This window comes from Cynara cardunculus (assembly GCF_001531365.2).
Source record: "Cynara cardunculus var. scolymus isolate 2C chromosome LG 13, CcrdV1, whole genome shotgun sequence".
In the NCBI taxonomy this organism is placed as follows: Eukaryota; Viridiplantae; Streptophyta; class Magnoliopsida; order Asterales; family Asteraceae; genus Cynara; species Cynara cardunculus.
In genome coordinates this window covers 27,285,710-27,301,596 of record NC_037540.1, presented here as the reverse complement: position 1 = coordinate 27,301,596, position 15,887 = coordinate 27,285,710, and the positions used below count along the sequence as shown (strand labels likewise).

Below are 15,887 nucleotides of genomic sequence, written 5' to 3'. Positions count from 1 at the left end.
GAGAGCAGTGGGCGACGATGGTGGAGACGGAAGACAAATGGGGAATTTGTGCGAGAAGAAGTAGCGTGGAAGAGGAGCCCGGATTTGGATTTCAAAATCCAGCCCATTTACAATGGATTTCAAAATCCCTTGTTTACGGGATTTTAAAAACTACACTGGATTTAAAATCCAGCCCATTTAGCAAACCAAACAAGGGAAGGGAATGGATTTCAAATCCAAATCCCTCCAAATCCCTCAAACCAAACGCACCCTAACTGTCATAGGATAACTGTCATAGAACTGTCATAGACCTGGCGAACTCCTAACTTGTCTTTCATCCTTGCAAAATCACTGGCTTTTAATGCCTTGGTAAACGTATCAGGCATTTTTTAGTGGTTTTGCAGAAAACAACTTCAACTTCTCCAAGCCCTACTAATTCACGTATATAGTGGTACTTAATATGTATATGTTTACTCTTGCCATGGAAAACTGGATTTCGAGTTAGTGCGATTGGAGACTTGCTATCACAATGAATTAGAGTAGGATGTACTTGAGAATGAAACAGTTCATTGAGTAGTCCTCTCATCCAGATTACCTGACAACCTACTAACGAAATTGCCATATACTCCGCTTCAGCCGTAGATAGAGCGACCACTTTCTATTTCTTATATTTCCATGAGATGGCACCCGATCCCATGCTTAATACGTATCCAGTAGTGCTTATGTTGTCCTCCATATCCCCTCTGTAGTTTCTGTCACAATATGCCATCAATCTTGAATCATTAACTTTCTGATAAGTAATGCCATAATCAGCAGTTCCTTTGATATGCTTTAGAATGTTTTTCCTAGCCTCCCAATGACAACAAGGCTTCTGTACAATCTTGAAACCACCGCTGCTTTTGATGATTCTTTGGTTAGTTTTAAACCAAATTCATAGGTATAGAATTAGCTTTAGCACCTTCCATGTTGAATCTCTTTAATATTTCTAATGCATATTTCTTCTCGATATTGTGATCTTATCTATGCCTTGTCTTACCTCTATACCCAAGAAGAAATGAAGATTTCCCCGACCTGTCATTTCGAATTCGGCCTTCATTGATTGCTTGAACTCCTTTATCAAGCACTCACTAATTCCAGTAAAAATGAGATCATCTATGTATAAACATACGAACAGAAACTTACCTTTGAGTTTCTTGATGAACAAGGTGTGCTCATAAGGGAATTTTTAAAGTCATGCTCCATGAAATATGTGTCTATGTGACTATACCAAGCACGGGGTGCTTGTTTTAGTCTATATAAAGCTTTCTTAAGACGACACACCTTATTTTCTTCATTCTTTTTCACGAATCCAGGAGGTTGATCTATGCATACTTCCTCATTTAGATACCTATTCAGGAACGCCGATTTAACATTTGGTGAATCGTCCAACTGTTTTGTGCAGCCAAAGCCACAACTAAATGAATAGTTTCTAACCGGATTACAGGAGCAAAAACTTCATTGTAGATTTGGAGTCTACCCCATATCTTTGTTTTTATCTCTTCACTACAAGACGAGCTTTGTATTTCTCGACCTCACCCTCTTTGTTTAACTTGGTCTTATAGACCCATTTTACTCCAATTGATTTGTGCCCAGTGGGAAGGTCCACTAGTTCCCAAGTATTTTTTGTAAGTATAAAATCCATTTCTTGGTTCATGGCCATCCTCCATTTGTTGCTTCTATTTGTTGTTCCAAAATCAATAGGGTTTGCATATGCAAACAAAGCAAAGTCTACCAATTTATCATTACTAACCTCTTGTGTTCTCTCATAAAGTTCTTCAAGGGTATGATAGTCTCTTTATGGTAACCACGTGGTGGTGTACTTGATGTTGATGAATTTGTTGGAGAATGTGGCTCAGATATATCTGAACTGGAGAGCGTATTATCCCTTTCATTTATTTCGTTATTGGAATCCACGTGTTGAAGTTCCGACCTTTCTTCTTCTTCTAGAATTATAACAACCTCTCCACTAGCTTTGTTATTGTTGGAGTCAAACAGAAGAATATCTAATATACATACGAAGTTTTGAAATGATCAAAAGTAATCTGCAGAAACTTTCCTGCAATTTCTACACATGCATAAAAGGGGAGTTTGCTATGACAGTCAATTTCTTATTAACACAACTCAATTGTACAGTGGGTATTATCCAACATATATATACACAGCCAAGGGTCATACCCTTAAGGCCAAAAGACACAACCTTTCACTAATAGACATACCTGTTCACCAAAGTAACTAACTTTAACTGTCAGATAACTAACTTGGTGTTTGAATGTCTAACTTAATTTTAACATTCCTCCTTAAGTTAGACATGGATAGACCTTCAAACAATGCTTCATTATGTTGAAGTTTCCAAACTGAAGAGCTTTGGTAAAACAGTCTGCTATTTGTTCCTTTGCCCCATAAAACTCTATCTTTACTTCACCATGTCTCTTCCAAACTCGTTGTTAAATCTCGATCTAGGTTGCCCCTTAGTTACCAGAGACACTTGTACAAAACTCAGAGTCCTTTGATCACGCCACCGGTCTTCGTTTTTCTGGCCTGTGCAGTTTTCACCTGTGAATGCTCCAACTCCCCTATATGGACCTTAGCCATAAAGTTTGACAGCCAGCTATTGAAAAGGGCACCATAATTTGTTTCTTGGATTGCCAAGATATAGCCCCAGATCCTAAAAAAATAATACCCTGCTATACTTTTTTTTCATCATTCATAGTTCCTCCAAAGTCATGTCACTATAGCCTTGGTATAAACAATACTTTTTCACATATTTTAAGAACCTTTTCACCCCTTCCCAAGAACTTGACTTGGGTGACTCCATAACTAATTAGGCTTCTGTAAAGGCTAGAATCTATTTCCTTATCTCTATTTTCCTTAGATAACTTTAATCCAAACTCCATAGGAGTACTTGCTGGATTATATTGAACCATATTAAATTTATTCAATAAGCCTTGAGCATACCTTTATTGAGAGATTGTGATTCTCTCATATTCTTGTTTGTTCTTTCTTTTCCAGTGCAAGACCCTCGCGGGATTTCTCCTTCCTTTCTCCATGATTAGGAGAGTACACCAATAGCAAACTTGAACACCATCACTGGTATAACTATGATCATCAACACTTCTGTGGAGAACCAATACAATGATCATCATCAACAAAAAAAACATCCAGAATCTTTTGGTCTGGTATGTTCATGACAGATAATACAACCAACCTTAAAGTCTTCTTCTTCTTTTTCTTCTTCTTCTTCTCTCTTCTTCTCTCTTCTTCTTCTTTTTCTTCTTCTTTTTCTTCTTCTTCTTCTCTCTTCTTCTCTCTTCTTCTTCTTTTTCTTCTTCTTTTTCTTCTTCTTCTTCTCTCTTCTTCTTCTTTTTCTTCTTCTTAACCTTAAAGTCTTCTTCTCTTTCTTCTTCTTCTTCTTCTTTCTTCTTCTTCTTCTTCCTTTTCTTCTCCTTCTTCTCATATGGACTTAAACCAAACTTTACACATTTTGTTTTACCCTTGTAAAATCGGGCCATTTTAGTTTGATGATTATACCAAACATTCTTAACATGATAAATCGATCTTCCCGGCAAATATGTGGCAATTTTTGCCCATTTGTTTCCATACTTACCTTGTAAATCAAACAACATTTGTTTCTCTATTTCTTAAAACTCTCCTTTCTTAAGATTAGGTTGATAACTGTTCAACCACCGAAGACGACATGATTTTCCCGTGCGTTGAAGATGTCCTTTTGAAAGAGGAAGATCCCAATCTCTAGGTCCGTATTCTTCGACATGCTTGATCAAGAGTTCATCTTCTTCTATTTTCCATGGACCTTTCTTTATCTCAATAGGAATTAGTTGTTCCATAATTGTCTCTTGTTTATCTTTATTTTTGACAGAAATTTCAATACTAAAATTTTTTATTATAGCCATCTAGACTCCGTATGATCTTGTTTGAATTTCTCCTTCGAATTTTCTACACAGTCCTGTTTCTTCCTTATGTTCTTCTTCCTGCGTTCTTTTGCACAATCATTTAATTTTTCTGCACAATCCTTTAAATCCCGAACACACAGAACCAAGAACCATATGCTCTGATACCACTTTTTTGGAGTCAAATAGAAGAATATCTAATATACGTAGGAAGTTTTGAAATGATCAAAAGTAATCTACATAAACTTTCCTGCAGTTTCTGCACATGCATAAAAGGGGAGTTTGCTATGACAGTCAATTTCTTTTTAACACAACAACTCAATTGTACAGTGGGTATTATCCAACATATATATACACAGCCAAGGGCCATACCCTTAAAGCCAAAAGACACAACCTTTCACTAATAGGCACACATGTTCACCAAAGTAACTAACTTCAACTGTCAGATAACTAACTTGGTGGTTTAATGTCTAACTTAATTTTAATAGTTATTCCATTCCCATACCTTTTCTTCAGCAAAAATTACATCCCTGCTTATGACTACTTGATTTGAGATAGGATTAAACAGTTTATAGGCTTTTGAGGCTTCACTGTAGCCTACCAAAATGCATTTCTTAGATCGGTCATCTAATTTACAATGATTAGTAGATGGTACATGGGAATAAGCAGTGGACCCAAACACCCGTAGGTGTTATACATGCTTAGAACCGCTCCAAGCCTGTTGAGGCGTCATTCCTTTCACACTTTATGTTGTTGCACGATTCAAAATGTAAATGGCACTAGTCACTGCTTCTACCCAGAATATGTTGGGTAATCCTTTATGTTTTAGCATACTTCTTGCAAGCTCCATGAACGTCCTATTCTTTCTCTCGGCAACATCGTTTCGTTGTGTTGTATGTCGAGTAGTTTCATGGTGTTTAATGCCATTATCTCTTAAAAAAATTTCAAACTGATGTGATATGAACTCACCACCATTAATAGACCGAATACTCTTTATGTTAGAACCACTTTGGTTCTTAACCATAGACTAGAAAGATCTAAAAGTTTCAAATACTTGAGACTTTTCTTACAAGAAGTAGGACCACATTTTCCTACTTAGATAATCTATAAATGTTAGTATGTACGTGCTGCCTCCAATGGATACCGTCCTCATGGGTCCACAAAAACCCATGGACCAATTCAAGTAAGCTTTATCTCGTTTGAGTTTTCCAAGGTAGGTAATCCATGGACCATATGAGCCTTTCTCATATACATTAGCGAGTTTAGACTCAAGTGCCCAAATCTTAAATGCCAAAGATTTAATTTGCTTGTATTCACCGTACTGAAGACTGATAGACCATCTTTTTCTAACTTCAGTGAAAACATCTTGTTAACAGTCATTTTAATATTTCCAAGAGTGGTACCAGTAGGATCTCTTATAATGCAAACTTTATCTATAGAGTGTACATCATAATTCTTTTGTACTAGTTGCCAACACTTAACAGATTATGTTTAAAATCTGTTAAGTGTTGGCACATAGTACATATCAGTGGTTTTTCTTGGTCCATGCTTAGTATTTACAAGTATATCGCCTTTACCTTGAACCACATGCTTTTGTTCATCTCCTGTTCTTACTTCGCTGTTATGAGACTCATCCAAGGTTATATGTCCTTTATGTCAGTTATGTGATTGCTACAAGCACTATCTACATACCACGTTCCATTTTCTAAAGAAGTTTGGACATTACAACTCATGAACATGGTTTCAGGATTTTTAGTATCCTTTCCTGTCATGAAAGTAGATTCTTTATTGTCATCAATTTTCTTCTGTCTGTAGAATTTCTTAGTATGCCCATATCTTAGACAATTGTAACATTGTATCTCACACAGAGGCTTCCATTTTCCCTTTCCTTTGAATGATTTTCGTTGTCTTGTACTTGTTCATAAGTTATTACATTCCCACGTCCCTTACCAACCCTTGTATTTGTTATCGTTCTTTGTTTTTCCTTTGTCATATGAATTTGAACTCGACGCAACTTGAAAAGCTTGGTCAGATGCAGGTGATTCAAATTGCTTTATACGCAATTCATGGGACTGTAACGTCTCTAGAAGACTTTCTAATGAAAGTTCAGTAAGATCCTTGGACTCCTCAATGGCTACAACTACATATTCAAACTTGCATGTGAGACTCCTTAAAAAAAATTTGATTACTCTAGTATCCTCAAGATTTTTGCCATTTAATCTCATCTGGTTTATGATCGTTATTAGCCGATTGTAGAATTCCTCTATCGTATCAGAATCTTTCATTTTTAGGCTATCAAACTCACACCTCAATGTTTGCAAACAGACTGTTTTTACATGATCTTCCCCTCTATAGAATTTATACAACATATCCCAAGCTTCCTTAGATGAAACCGATGTAGAAATTTGTTCGAAGATCATATCCTCTACAGACTGGTATATGAAGAACAATGCCTTCTTGTCTCTCTTACGTAAATCAATGGTTTGTTGTGCCATTGATTCAGCCTGATTTGCAGGCTCTACAACCCCATTCTCAACTACCCCCATAAATCTTGTGACTCATACAAGACCTTCATTTTGATACTCCAATGATGGTAGTTTCTTCCATTTAGTTTAGGAATACTAGGCTGTAGGATGTTGTTGTTCTGGTGTAGACATTCCAACAATCAAATTTCAGATTTTATACCTTTAACGAAAACCGTAAACGTGGCCCTGATACCAATTTGTTGTAAAAATATGATCCATAAAATGAACCCAAACAAGAAAATTGCTACGTGCATGGTGTTATAATGCAAACACAGAGGCAGTGAAAATGCAAACTTTTCATTAAACAATAAAGTAAGATACTGTACATATATATACAAAACCAAGCATCACAACCCTTCATCCTAATGGTTAACAGATGTCGACGGTTCCTACATAACTAACACTAACTGCCATAGGATAACTATCATATAACTGTCTAGCTTATAACTCGTTCATGAAACTAATGAATGAGGTTTGAAGGCCCTTCCTAAACACTTTTCTTGTCATGGACCTTAAGTATATTCTAATTTACAACAAACATAAAGATCAACATTACAATCACCTTAAAAAAACAGGCGTTCCTAACCCTTAAACAACATAAACTATACAGAAAGATGGAAAAGTGCAATTTCCTTGTTCCTAGCATCACCTTTTTAGAGTATATCATGGCTAGAGATGGAGTTAGAGTAGAGCCTACACAGATGGAAGCCATTTCCTCATGGACCGAACCAAAGAATGTACACGAAATTCAAAGCTTTCATGGGTTGGCTTCATTCTATCAACGGTTCATTCAGGATTTTAGCTCATTACCCCACCAATCGCCGAGTTGATGAAAAAAGTGGTATTTACATGGAACTTTACAACCATACATGCATTTGAGACATTCAAACAATGACTCTGTAAAGCCCTCATTCTCACGTTTGCTGATTTCAGGAAATCATTTGAAGATGAGATTGATCCCAGTGGCATCAGCATTTGAGGGTCATTTTACAAAAAATAAGTCCGTCATGTTTTTTAGTGAGAAGTTGGCAGGTGGTCGCCTCAATTACTCCACCTACAGAAAGGTGTTTTATGCTATCGTGCGAGCGTTAGACCATTGATCTTTCTACCAAAATCTTTCATCCTTCATTCAGATTATGCGTCCTTGAAACATATTTATGGAGAACAAAAATTTAATGCCTGAAAAGCCAAATAGATGGAATTCCATCAGTCTTTTATATTCTTCTCGAAATACAAAAGGGGAAAAATTAACGTACTTATAGATGCATTATAAAGAAGAAGACACTACTTGTTGGCAGTCCTAGATACCGAAGTATTGGGGTTCGAACACTTGAAAAGAATTATATATGTCGTATGTAGATTTTTTAGCGAATATGCAACTACAACTAGATTATTTGTGGTACAAAAAGAGTTCCTATACAAACAAAACCATTTGTATGTACTTAAGTGTGGAGTTCACGAACTTTTGTTTCATGAGGTACAAGATGGTGAACTAGCTAGTTGCTTCGGCATACATAAGACTTATGACCTCCTGTGTGAATATTTCTACTCGCCAGAGATGACAGCTCTTGTGCATGGAGTCATTAGGAGATACGTAAGTGGCTTACACAAAGGCTCATGCAATCCAATTCCGGTACCTATAACTCTTTGAGATAGTGTGGTAGGGATTTTATTTGTGTCTTACCTTGCACTACTAGTGGTTGAGACTCCATTATGGTAGTCGTTGACAGGTTTTCAAAAATGGCGCACTTTCTTCCTTACAACAAGACTGAAGACACTATCAAGGTTGTCGATTTATACTTTTTAGAGATTGTTCGACTCCATGGTATTCCCAAAAACATTTTGTCTAATTAGGGTACCACATTCTTGAGTCACTTTTCAAAGACTCTATGGAAGTTCGTGGGAACAAAGTTGTAATTTAGTACCTCAAATCACCTGCACACACTGACGGTCAGACTAAAATGACCAATAGAACTTTGGATAAACTGCTTCGAGGGTTGGTGAACAAAACTACCAACGATTGGCACGTAAAGCTGGCACATGCAAAGTTCGCCTATAGCATCTTCTTCAACAATGGAAGCGTTGCCTTTTGAGGTTGTATATGAGGTTTTGTTAAAAGGAAGGTTGGAAAATAATTTTATGGGATCCGCAAGATTGGTGGTTTAGCATCATTTCCTCGTTAATTTAGGAGAGCAAATATCCGGTTTCCATTCCTCTCCAATTGACAGCCATTCATAGTTGTTTTCCATATTTAGATCATTGTAAATCTATATTTATAGTGGTTGTCTTCTTCTTTTTTGTAATATAGCTTTTACACAGAATATTACAAACGTTCCCAACCAATCACCTCTTGTTAACATGGTATCAGAGCAGGTTTGCTCATCATATACCATTTAACTTCTTTCATCCGCCCAACCGAATCACCATGTCTGAAAACGTCTATGGTTCTGATTTATCACTACAACTCGCAAACTTGTTAAAAAATGGCCTTAATCCCAGCCTCAAAACCCAAAACTTTCCGATAACCTCCAAATCAATCTTAAACTCAACAATCAAAACTATGCTCTGTGGACCCGAATGATCCAAGTTGCCATAGGCCAGAAAATCCAAGACCCTGTTATCACACATGACCTCGGATCCTCCGAATCAAAACAGTGAAGAATATGAGCCGCTGTTCGTAAAGAAATCGCTCACCAGAATATTCTAGGAGCAACTAGTAAAGACACACAGGTCATATCGGTGGGTTTAGTTGCCACCGAAACAAAAGGATTAGGGCTCATCACAAAGGGGCACCATCGGGCTGGAGGAAAGAAAGACGGACAGTCGAGCAAAGAAGATAGAACTCACTTGAAATGAGACCACTGTGGTATGACGAGACACACCAAAGAACAATGTTTTTGGCTCGTTGGCTATCCTGATTGGTGGGCCGATGGCCACAAAAAGGGCACCAAGAATCCCGGACCGGAAAGAGACAAAGCCTCCGCTGCTGACACAAGTACTGATCAAAAAAAAAACCTACCGGATTCGGTGGAGTGGCGGCGGCGGCCCCTGATGAAGAAGAAGATGACTCCTTTTCCATGAGAACAGGTACAGGGGGTGAGAGAAATGTGTCTCAAAACCCCCAATTTATTTCAAAATACCTACTGCAAAATCCAAAATAAAAGGGGACACTACCTTTGATTATTTTATAAAAGGTCTCAAAAATTGCAGGGGCCCTACTGTTAGTGGGGTAGCAAATATTGTTCAAAATTATAGTAAAAGATGGAAACAGTCGTGGATATTTGATTGTGGAGCCACATACACCATGACTTATGATTTATCATATTTTGCCACGTCAATTAAATTTTCAAAATCCTACATACAAACGACAAATGGAGAGAAAATGGATGTAAAAAATGGGGGAACTATTGAAATTTCTTCGACACTTAAGCTCTCTAATTGCCTCTATGTTCCCGTTCTATCACATAAACTTCTTTCAATAAGTCACGTAACAAAGGAATTGAATTGCTCAGTTCTCATGCAACCCACTTTTTGTATCTTACAGGATATGAGGACGGGAGCGATCATTGGGCGTGGCACTGAAAGACAAGGGTTGTATTACATGGATGAGGTAACTCAAAAGAGGACCAGAGAACGAGAAGCTTGGCTATGGCACAGGAGGCTGGGGCATCCATCCACTGGTTATTTGCATGTTTTATTTCCTAAATTGTTTCCTTCCAATTGCAAGTCACATTGTGAAACATGTGTGTTAGCTAAGAGTCACCTAAAAACTTTCAAACCAAATAATACAAGGGTCGATTTACCTTTTTCATTGATTCATTTGGATGTGTGGGGCCCTGCTCCAATCATAGGGGGACAAAACTTCCGTTTTTTTGTTGTCTTCGTGGATGATTGCACACGTATGACCTGGGTTTATTTATTAAAAAATAAATCTGAATTCCTTGATAAATTTATCATCTTCTACACCAAGGTCCAAACCCAATTTCTAGAAAACATTCAGGTTTTTCGATCCGACAATGGAGGAGAATTTGTTAATTCTGATATGAAACTTTTTTTTCAAACTAAGGGAATAGTTCATCAAACCACTTGCCCTCATACTCCAGAACAAAATGGAGTCACATAACAGAAAAATCGCATCCTATTAGAAATCACTCGGGCTCTTCTAATAGAATCACAAGTTCCAAAGTCTTTTGGCCATAAGCTCTTATTATGGCCGCATATCTTATCAACCGACTTCCCACTCAAATTCTAAAATCTAAAACCCCTTTGCAAATTCTCACAGATTTTACCAAACCTCCATTCGTTCTTACTCTTGAACCACAAATCTTTGGGTGCACTGTATTCGTTCACATACCTAAATCACACAGATCCAAAATCAACCTGTGTGCTGAGAAATGTGTCTTTGTTGGGTATGGAATCACTCAAAAGGGATACCGATCTTATAATCCAAAAACCCGACACATGTTCACTACTATGAACTGTGAATTTCTTGAAACTAAGTACTACTATGCCTCCCAAAACAGTGGTCAAGGGGAGAGAGATATATTGACACTGACACACTGAGTTGGTTGACATATGTAACATATGAAGAAGGAAGGAGCCACAGTCCACAAAATGAGTCTCCTTTATCGACACAACCCGAAGACCCAAACATCAGTGCCACCCAGAAAACTGCTCCTAACCTGATACCTGAGGTAAGTAATACTCACTCTTCTTATATACTCGAACCCATTAATAACACAACAGGGCAAGGTGAGAGTGTACATGAACAAGAAAGGTTCACCACTCAAGAAGATGCACCAGCAGGACAAAGTGAACATATTGAAGAGCAAGAGAACTTTGAGAATTTTTCCACACAAGAAGACACATCGGGAAGATATGTACTACCACCAAGAGCAAATTGGGGAGTTCCACCGAAAAGATATTCCCCAGAAAAGGAGTCTAGAGGAAGCATATATCCAATGGCTAACATAGCCAAAGGAAATCTATCCGAGAAAGCCAAGGCCTTTGCCTCATCTTTGTATTCTGAGGAAATCCCTACCAATACAGAACAAGCCTTAAAATCAAAGCAATAGAAAGATGCAACGGAAGAAGAAATGAAAGCTCTTACAAAAAACAACACATGGAAAGTGTGTCTTGCCTCCAGGAAAGAGAACTGTCGGGTGTCGGTGTATTTTTAGAATTAAATACAAAACAAGATGGTACAATTGAAAATATAAAGCGAGATTGGTAGCTAAAAGCTATACACAAACATACGGAATTGATTACTCTGAAACTTTTTCTCCGGTTGCAAAAATGAATACAATCAGGGTTCTCCTTTCTGTAGCAGCAAATAAAGGATGGCCCTTACATCAGTTTGGTGTAAAGAATGTTTTCTTACATGGAGAACTAAAGGAAGAAGTTTATATGGAAGATCCACATGGATTCACGGACCAGTTTGGAAAAAGAGAAGTGTGCCTCCTAAAAAAATCTCTCTATGGGTTAAAACAGTCCCCTAGAGCATGGTTTGGGAAGTTCACCTTAGCCATGGAAAACTACGGGTCTAAACAAAGTAACTCAGATCATACTTTGTTTCATAAACGGAGAGACAATCTCATAACCTGCCTAATAATCTATGTCGATGATTTGATTATTACAGGAGATGACAGAGAAGAAATAATCAAACTGGGGAAGAACTTGTTCACAGAATTTGAAATGAAAGATCTAGGGAGACTCAAATATTTCCTTGGATTGAAATTCTAAGATCAGAACAGGGGATCTTCATGCACCAAAAGAAGTATGTTCTCGATTTACTAGCCGGAACCGGTATGGTTGATTGCAAACCAGCAGACACTTCGATGATTGTGAATTAAAAGCTTTATATGGAGGAAAAAACAAACCTTGCCGACAAAGGAAGATACCAACGAATGGTAGAAAAATTGATATATCTCTCACACACCCGACCTGGTATAGCATATGTTGTAGGAATGGTAAGTCAGTTTATGTATCAACCCCAAAAGGCTCACATGGAAGCAGTCTTAAGAATTATAAGATATCTCAAGGGAACGGCAGGGCATGGAGTCTTGTTCAAAACCAAACGGGCATCTTGAAACTTAACTGTATACCAATGCAGATTGGGCAAGGGATAAAGGCAACTGAAGATCCACCACAGGATACTTTACCTTGGTGGAAATCTCGTTACGTGGAGAAGCAAGAAACAAAAGGTGGTGGCCCTTTCAAGTGCATAAGCTGAGTTCCGGGGAATTGCAAGGGGGATAACTGAAGTGCTATGGGTACGAAGGCTCCTAACTGAGATAGGATATCCACCACAAGAAACTAGCAAAATTATGAGTGATAATGAGGCAGCCATTCAAATTTCAAAAAATCCAGTACAACATGATTGAACAAAGCATATAGAAGTTGATCGACACTTCATCAAAGAAAAATTRGAAGTAGAGATCATCACACTTCTGTTTGTTCGATCAGAAGACCAACTTGCCGATATGTTGACAAAGTTGTTAATAAAAGAACCTTGCACGAGTGTCTGGGCAAGCTGAATTTTGAAAATCCCACTATTCAACTTGAGGGGGAGTGTTAAGAGGAAGGTTGGAAAATAATTTTATGGGATCCGCAAGATTGGTGGTTTAGCATCATTTCCCCATTAATTCAGAAGAACAAATATCCGGTTTCCATTCCTCTCCAATTAACAGCCATTCATAGTTGTTTTCTATATTTAGATCATTGTAAATCTGTATTTATAATGGCTGTATTCTTCTTCTTTGTAATATAACTTTTACATAGAATATTACAAACGTTCCCAACCAATCACCTATTGTTAACAGGTTTATAACCCCTTTTGTTCCTATTGACTTGATCATTATCCCTAGCAAATACATCCAAAACTATGATGTTGAACCTACGCAAGAGGCGGTTTTCAAGACTTGTGAACAAGTGAAAAAGCAGATTGAGAAGATGAACGCTAGATACAAATAGAGAGCAAACAGAAATAGGTGCCAACTAGAATTCCAACCGCGTGATCTCGTTTGGCTTAACTTGCACAAGGAAAGGGTTCCAACCAAGTGAAAAAACAAACTTTTCCCTCGAGCAAATGGATCTTTCATAGTCTTGGAACGTTTTGTTGATGTTTCCTACTAAATTAACCTTGCAAGCGACTATGGTGGAGTGTGTGCTATGTTCAATGTGAGTGACTTGCGTATCTCCCTACTTAGATGATGAAAATTTAAGGACAAATTCTTTTCTAGGAGGGAATGAACTAGATGTTGTCGAAACTTTATAACCAAGAACTACCCTTCTGGACAGACTTACCTTATTCTCAATATATGTGAATTTGTGTAATATGAGCCCATTGCCCTAATGCACGGATGACCCTTCGAGTTTCAGATTGAAGACGGACAACAAGACAATTTAAGTCTCATGCGACACTTGGTTTATCGAAGAGTATAGAATTTCAAGCTTACGGTCTCTAGAATCCTAGTGCATGCTAGTAGGCAAAGGTTTTTTAAGTTATTTGATTAGAAGTTCCCTAGTTTTACTAGGTAGATTGTTTTTTAAAAAGGTTTCATAATTCGAGTAGTAAGGATTATTTGGCAGCTAGCTTAAAGACTTTAAATAGGGTCTTTGGTTTGTTTTGTTGGTTGCCGTTTACCAAATGCTTATCCGGTAAGCGCTTACGAGGTCACATTACCTTATCACATGGCAATGATCGAGAAGGACCAAGTGTTTTACCCGGTAAGTTTGGGTGACGACCCTTGCCCGGTAAGTGTTTACCCGGTAAATTGTTGCATACGATGCTTTTTTTATGGATTAAAATCTTACCTGATAAGGTTAGTGATAATGTTGAATCTTACAGGTAAGTATTTAGATAAACAACAGTTAGATTGTGTGAATTTTCTCGGGTTTCTTTCTATTTAAAACCCGTCTAATATTAATCAAGATTTCAACATTAGACGCCTTAGCTGATTTCATCTAAGTTTACTCCCACATCATAATCCAGAATTTCTACTTGGGTCGCTCGTGTCAGTGTAATACGGTTTGATCATTTCAAGAAACACTTTGAATATTACACTGATATATTGCTTGATGAGCTATAGTTCACGAAGGAGTGGCCGACGTTCTTCAAAAATATCAACCAATTAATCAAAAAGAAATGAAAATCTTTTACTCAAACTCATAATGCTACAAGAATCTCAAACATGTTCATTTTCCATATTTGGCCATACATACTGCAGGTTCTAACCATGTTGGTCAAGCGTGAATAACAATGTCTACACAAACAGTTCAAAATCCTGCATTTGATTATTTTTTTTGTTTATTCCTATTCACAGCCCAAATACACATAGTACTATATATATATGTATGTATGTATAGAGAGAGAGAGAGAGAACTAACGCTGCTAAGGTGGGGCTGCTGTCTCCGCCAATGGGGATGTCGACGGCAGAGAGAATCCTCCCATGACGGACGGAATCATGAGCTTTGAGTTCAGTCAAAGACCTTTTGTTGCCAGCAAACTTATGCTGAACCTGGAAAACCACATTCGCTGATGCCAGCATACACAAATGAAGAAGAACAACAACAAATCCTTGTTTATTTAGATCCATATATATCCTACAATTCAATCCAGCATAGTATTCCTTCAAATGGGTAAAATTGATGAACAAATGCGTGTATGCATACACACAAACTTTCTGAAACTTATTTATTCTTTCACGCTTTCGAAAGAATATTTAGTTGGCGGGAAGGAGAGAATGAAGACAAGAAATTCCACATCGGCTGAACCGCTATTTCATAAACCGAAGACCAATGAGAAGCGTTGTTTCTGACAAAAAACAAATAAATTATTATCATATAATTAATGAAACCTATCTCACTAAGTAACGTATCTTTCTAATTCGTTCTCAACTTGTTTTTTTTTCCATTTAGTTTTTCACGAAGTACTAGGTTTCCATCTTCCTTGATGTTCCCATGATCACCATGACTTTGACTTTAAATGATCCCCTAGCTACTAGATATGAGGCACATATGTGTGTGTATATATATGTCTCTGTGCTTTTTTAGATCATTAAATGGAATGTATATATATACGATTTATCCTCTTCGGAGGCATTTGGTTCGCAGATTCTGAAATAATCCAATAAAAGTGGAATGTTGAATTTCATGGAACAAATTTCAATCTCTTATTTTGTTCATTTTCTTTCACAATATGATTATTCAAAGTCCTACAAATTCCACAAATAAAAGAATTTAACATTCCTTAATAACTATATGGTATTTTAATGGAATGAAATTCTCTATTTTTTTAATAACCCTTAACTCAATATACCCTAATCTTATAAAACTCAATAAGACCATGGTCGAAAATTTTCTGGGTTGTGATGTGAAACTACTGGTTTTAAAGGAAACAAAACCATTGAATTCATAAGCGGCTCAAACCTAATAAACC

The 15,887-nt window shown here is 37.3% G+C and overlaps 1 protein-coding gene across 1 annotated transcript in view; it reads right to left on the bottom strand.

The window, feature by feature from the left end:
* Positions 1 to 15,045, bottom strand: part of LOC112524945 (aspartic proteinase-like protein 2) — a 21,488-nt gene extending 6,443 nt beyond the window's left edge. The window contains exon 1 of the mRNA XM_025134887.1: positions 14,837 to 15,045. Within this exon, the coding sequence (XP_024990655.1) occupies positions 14,837 to 15,045 (209 nt within the window). The remainder of the gene's footprint in view (positions 1 to 14,836) is intronic.
* Between the last annotated feature and the right edge of the window lie 842 nt (positions 15,046 to 15,887).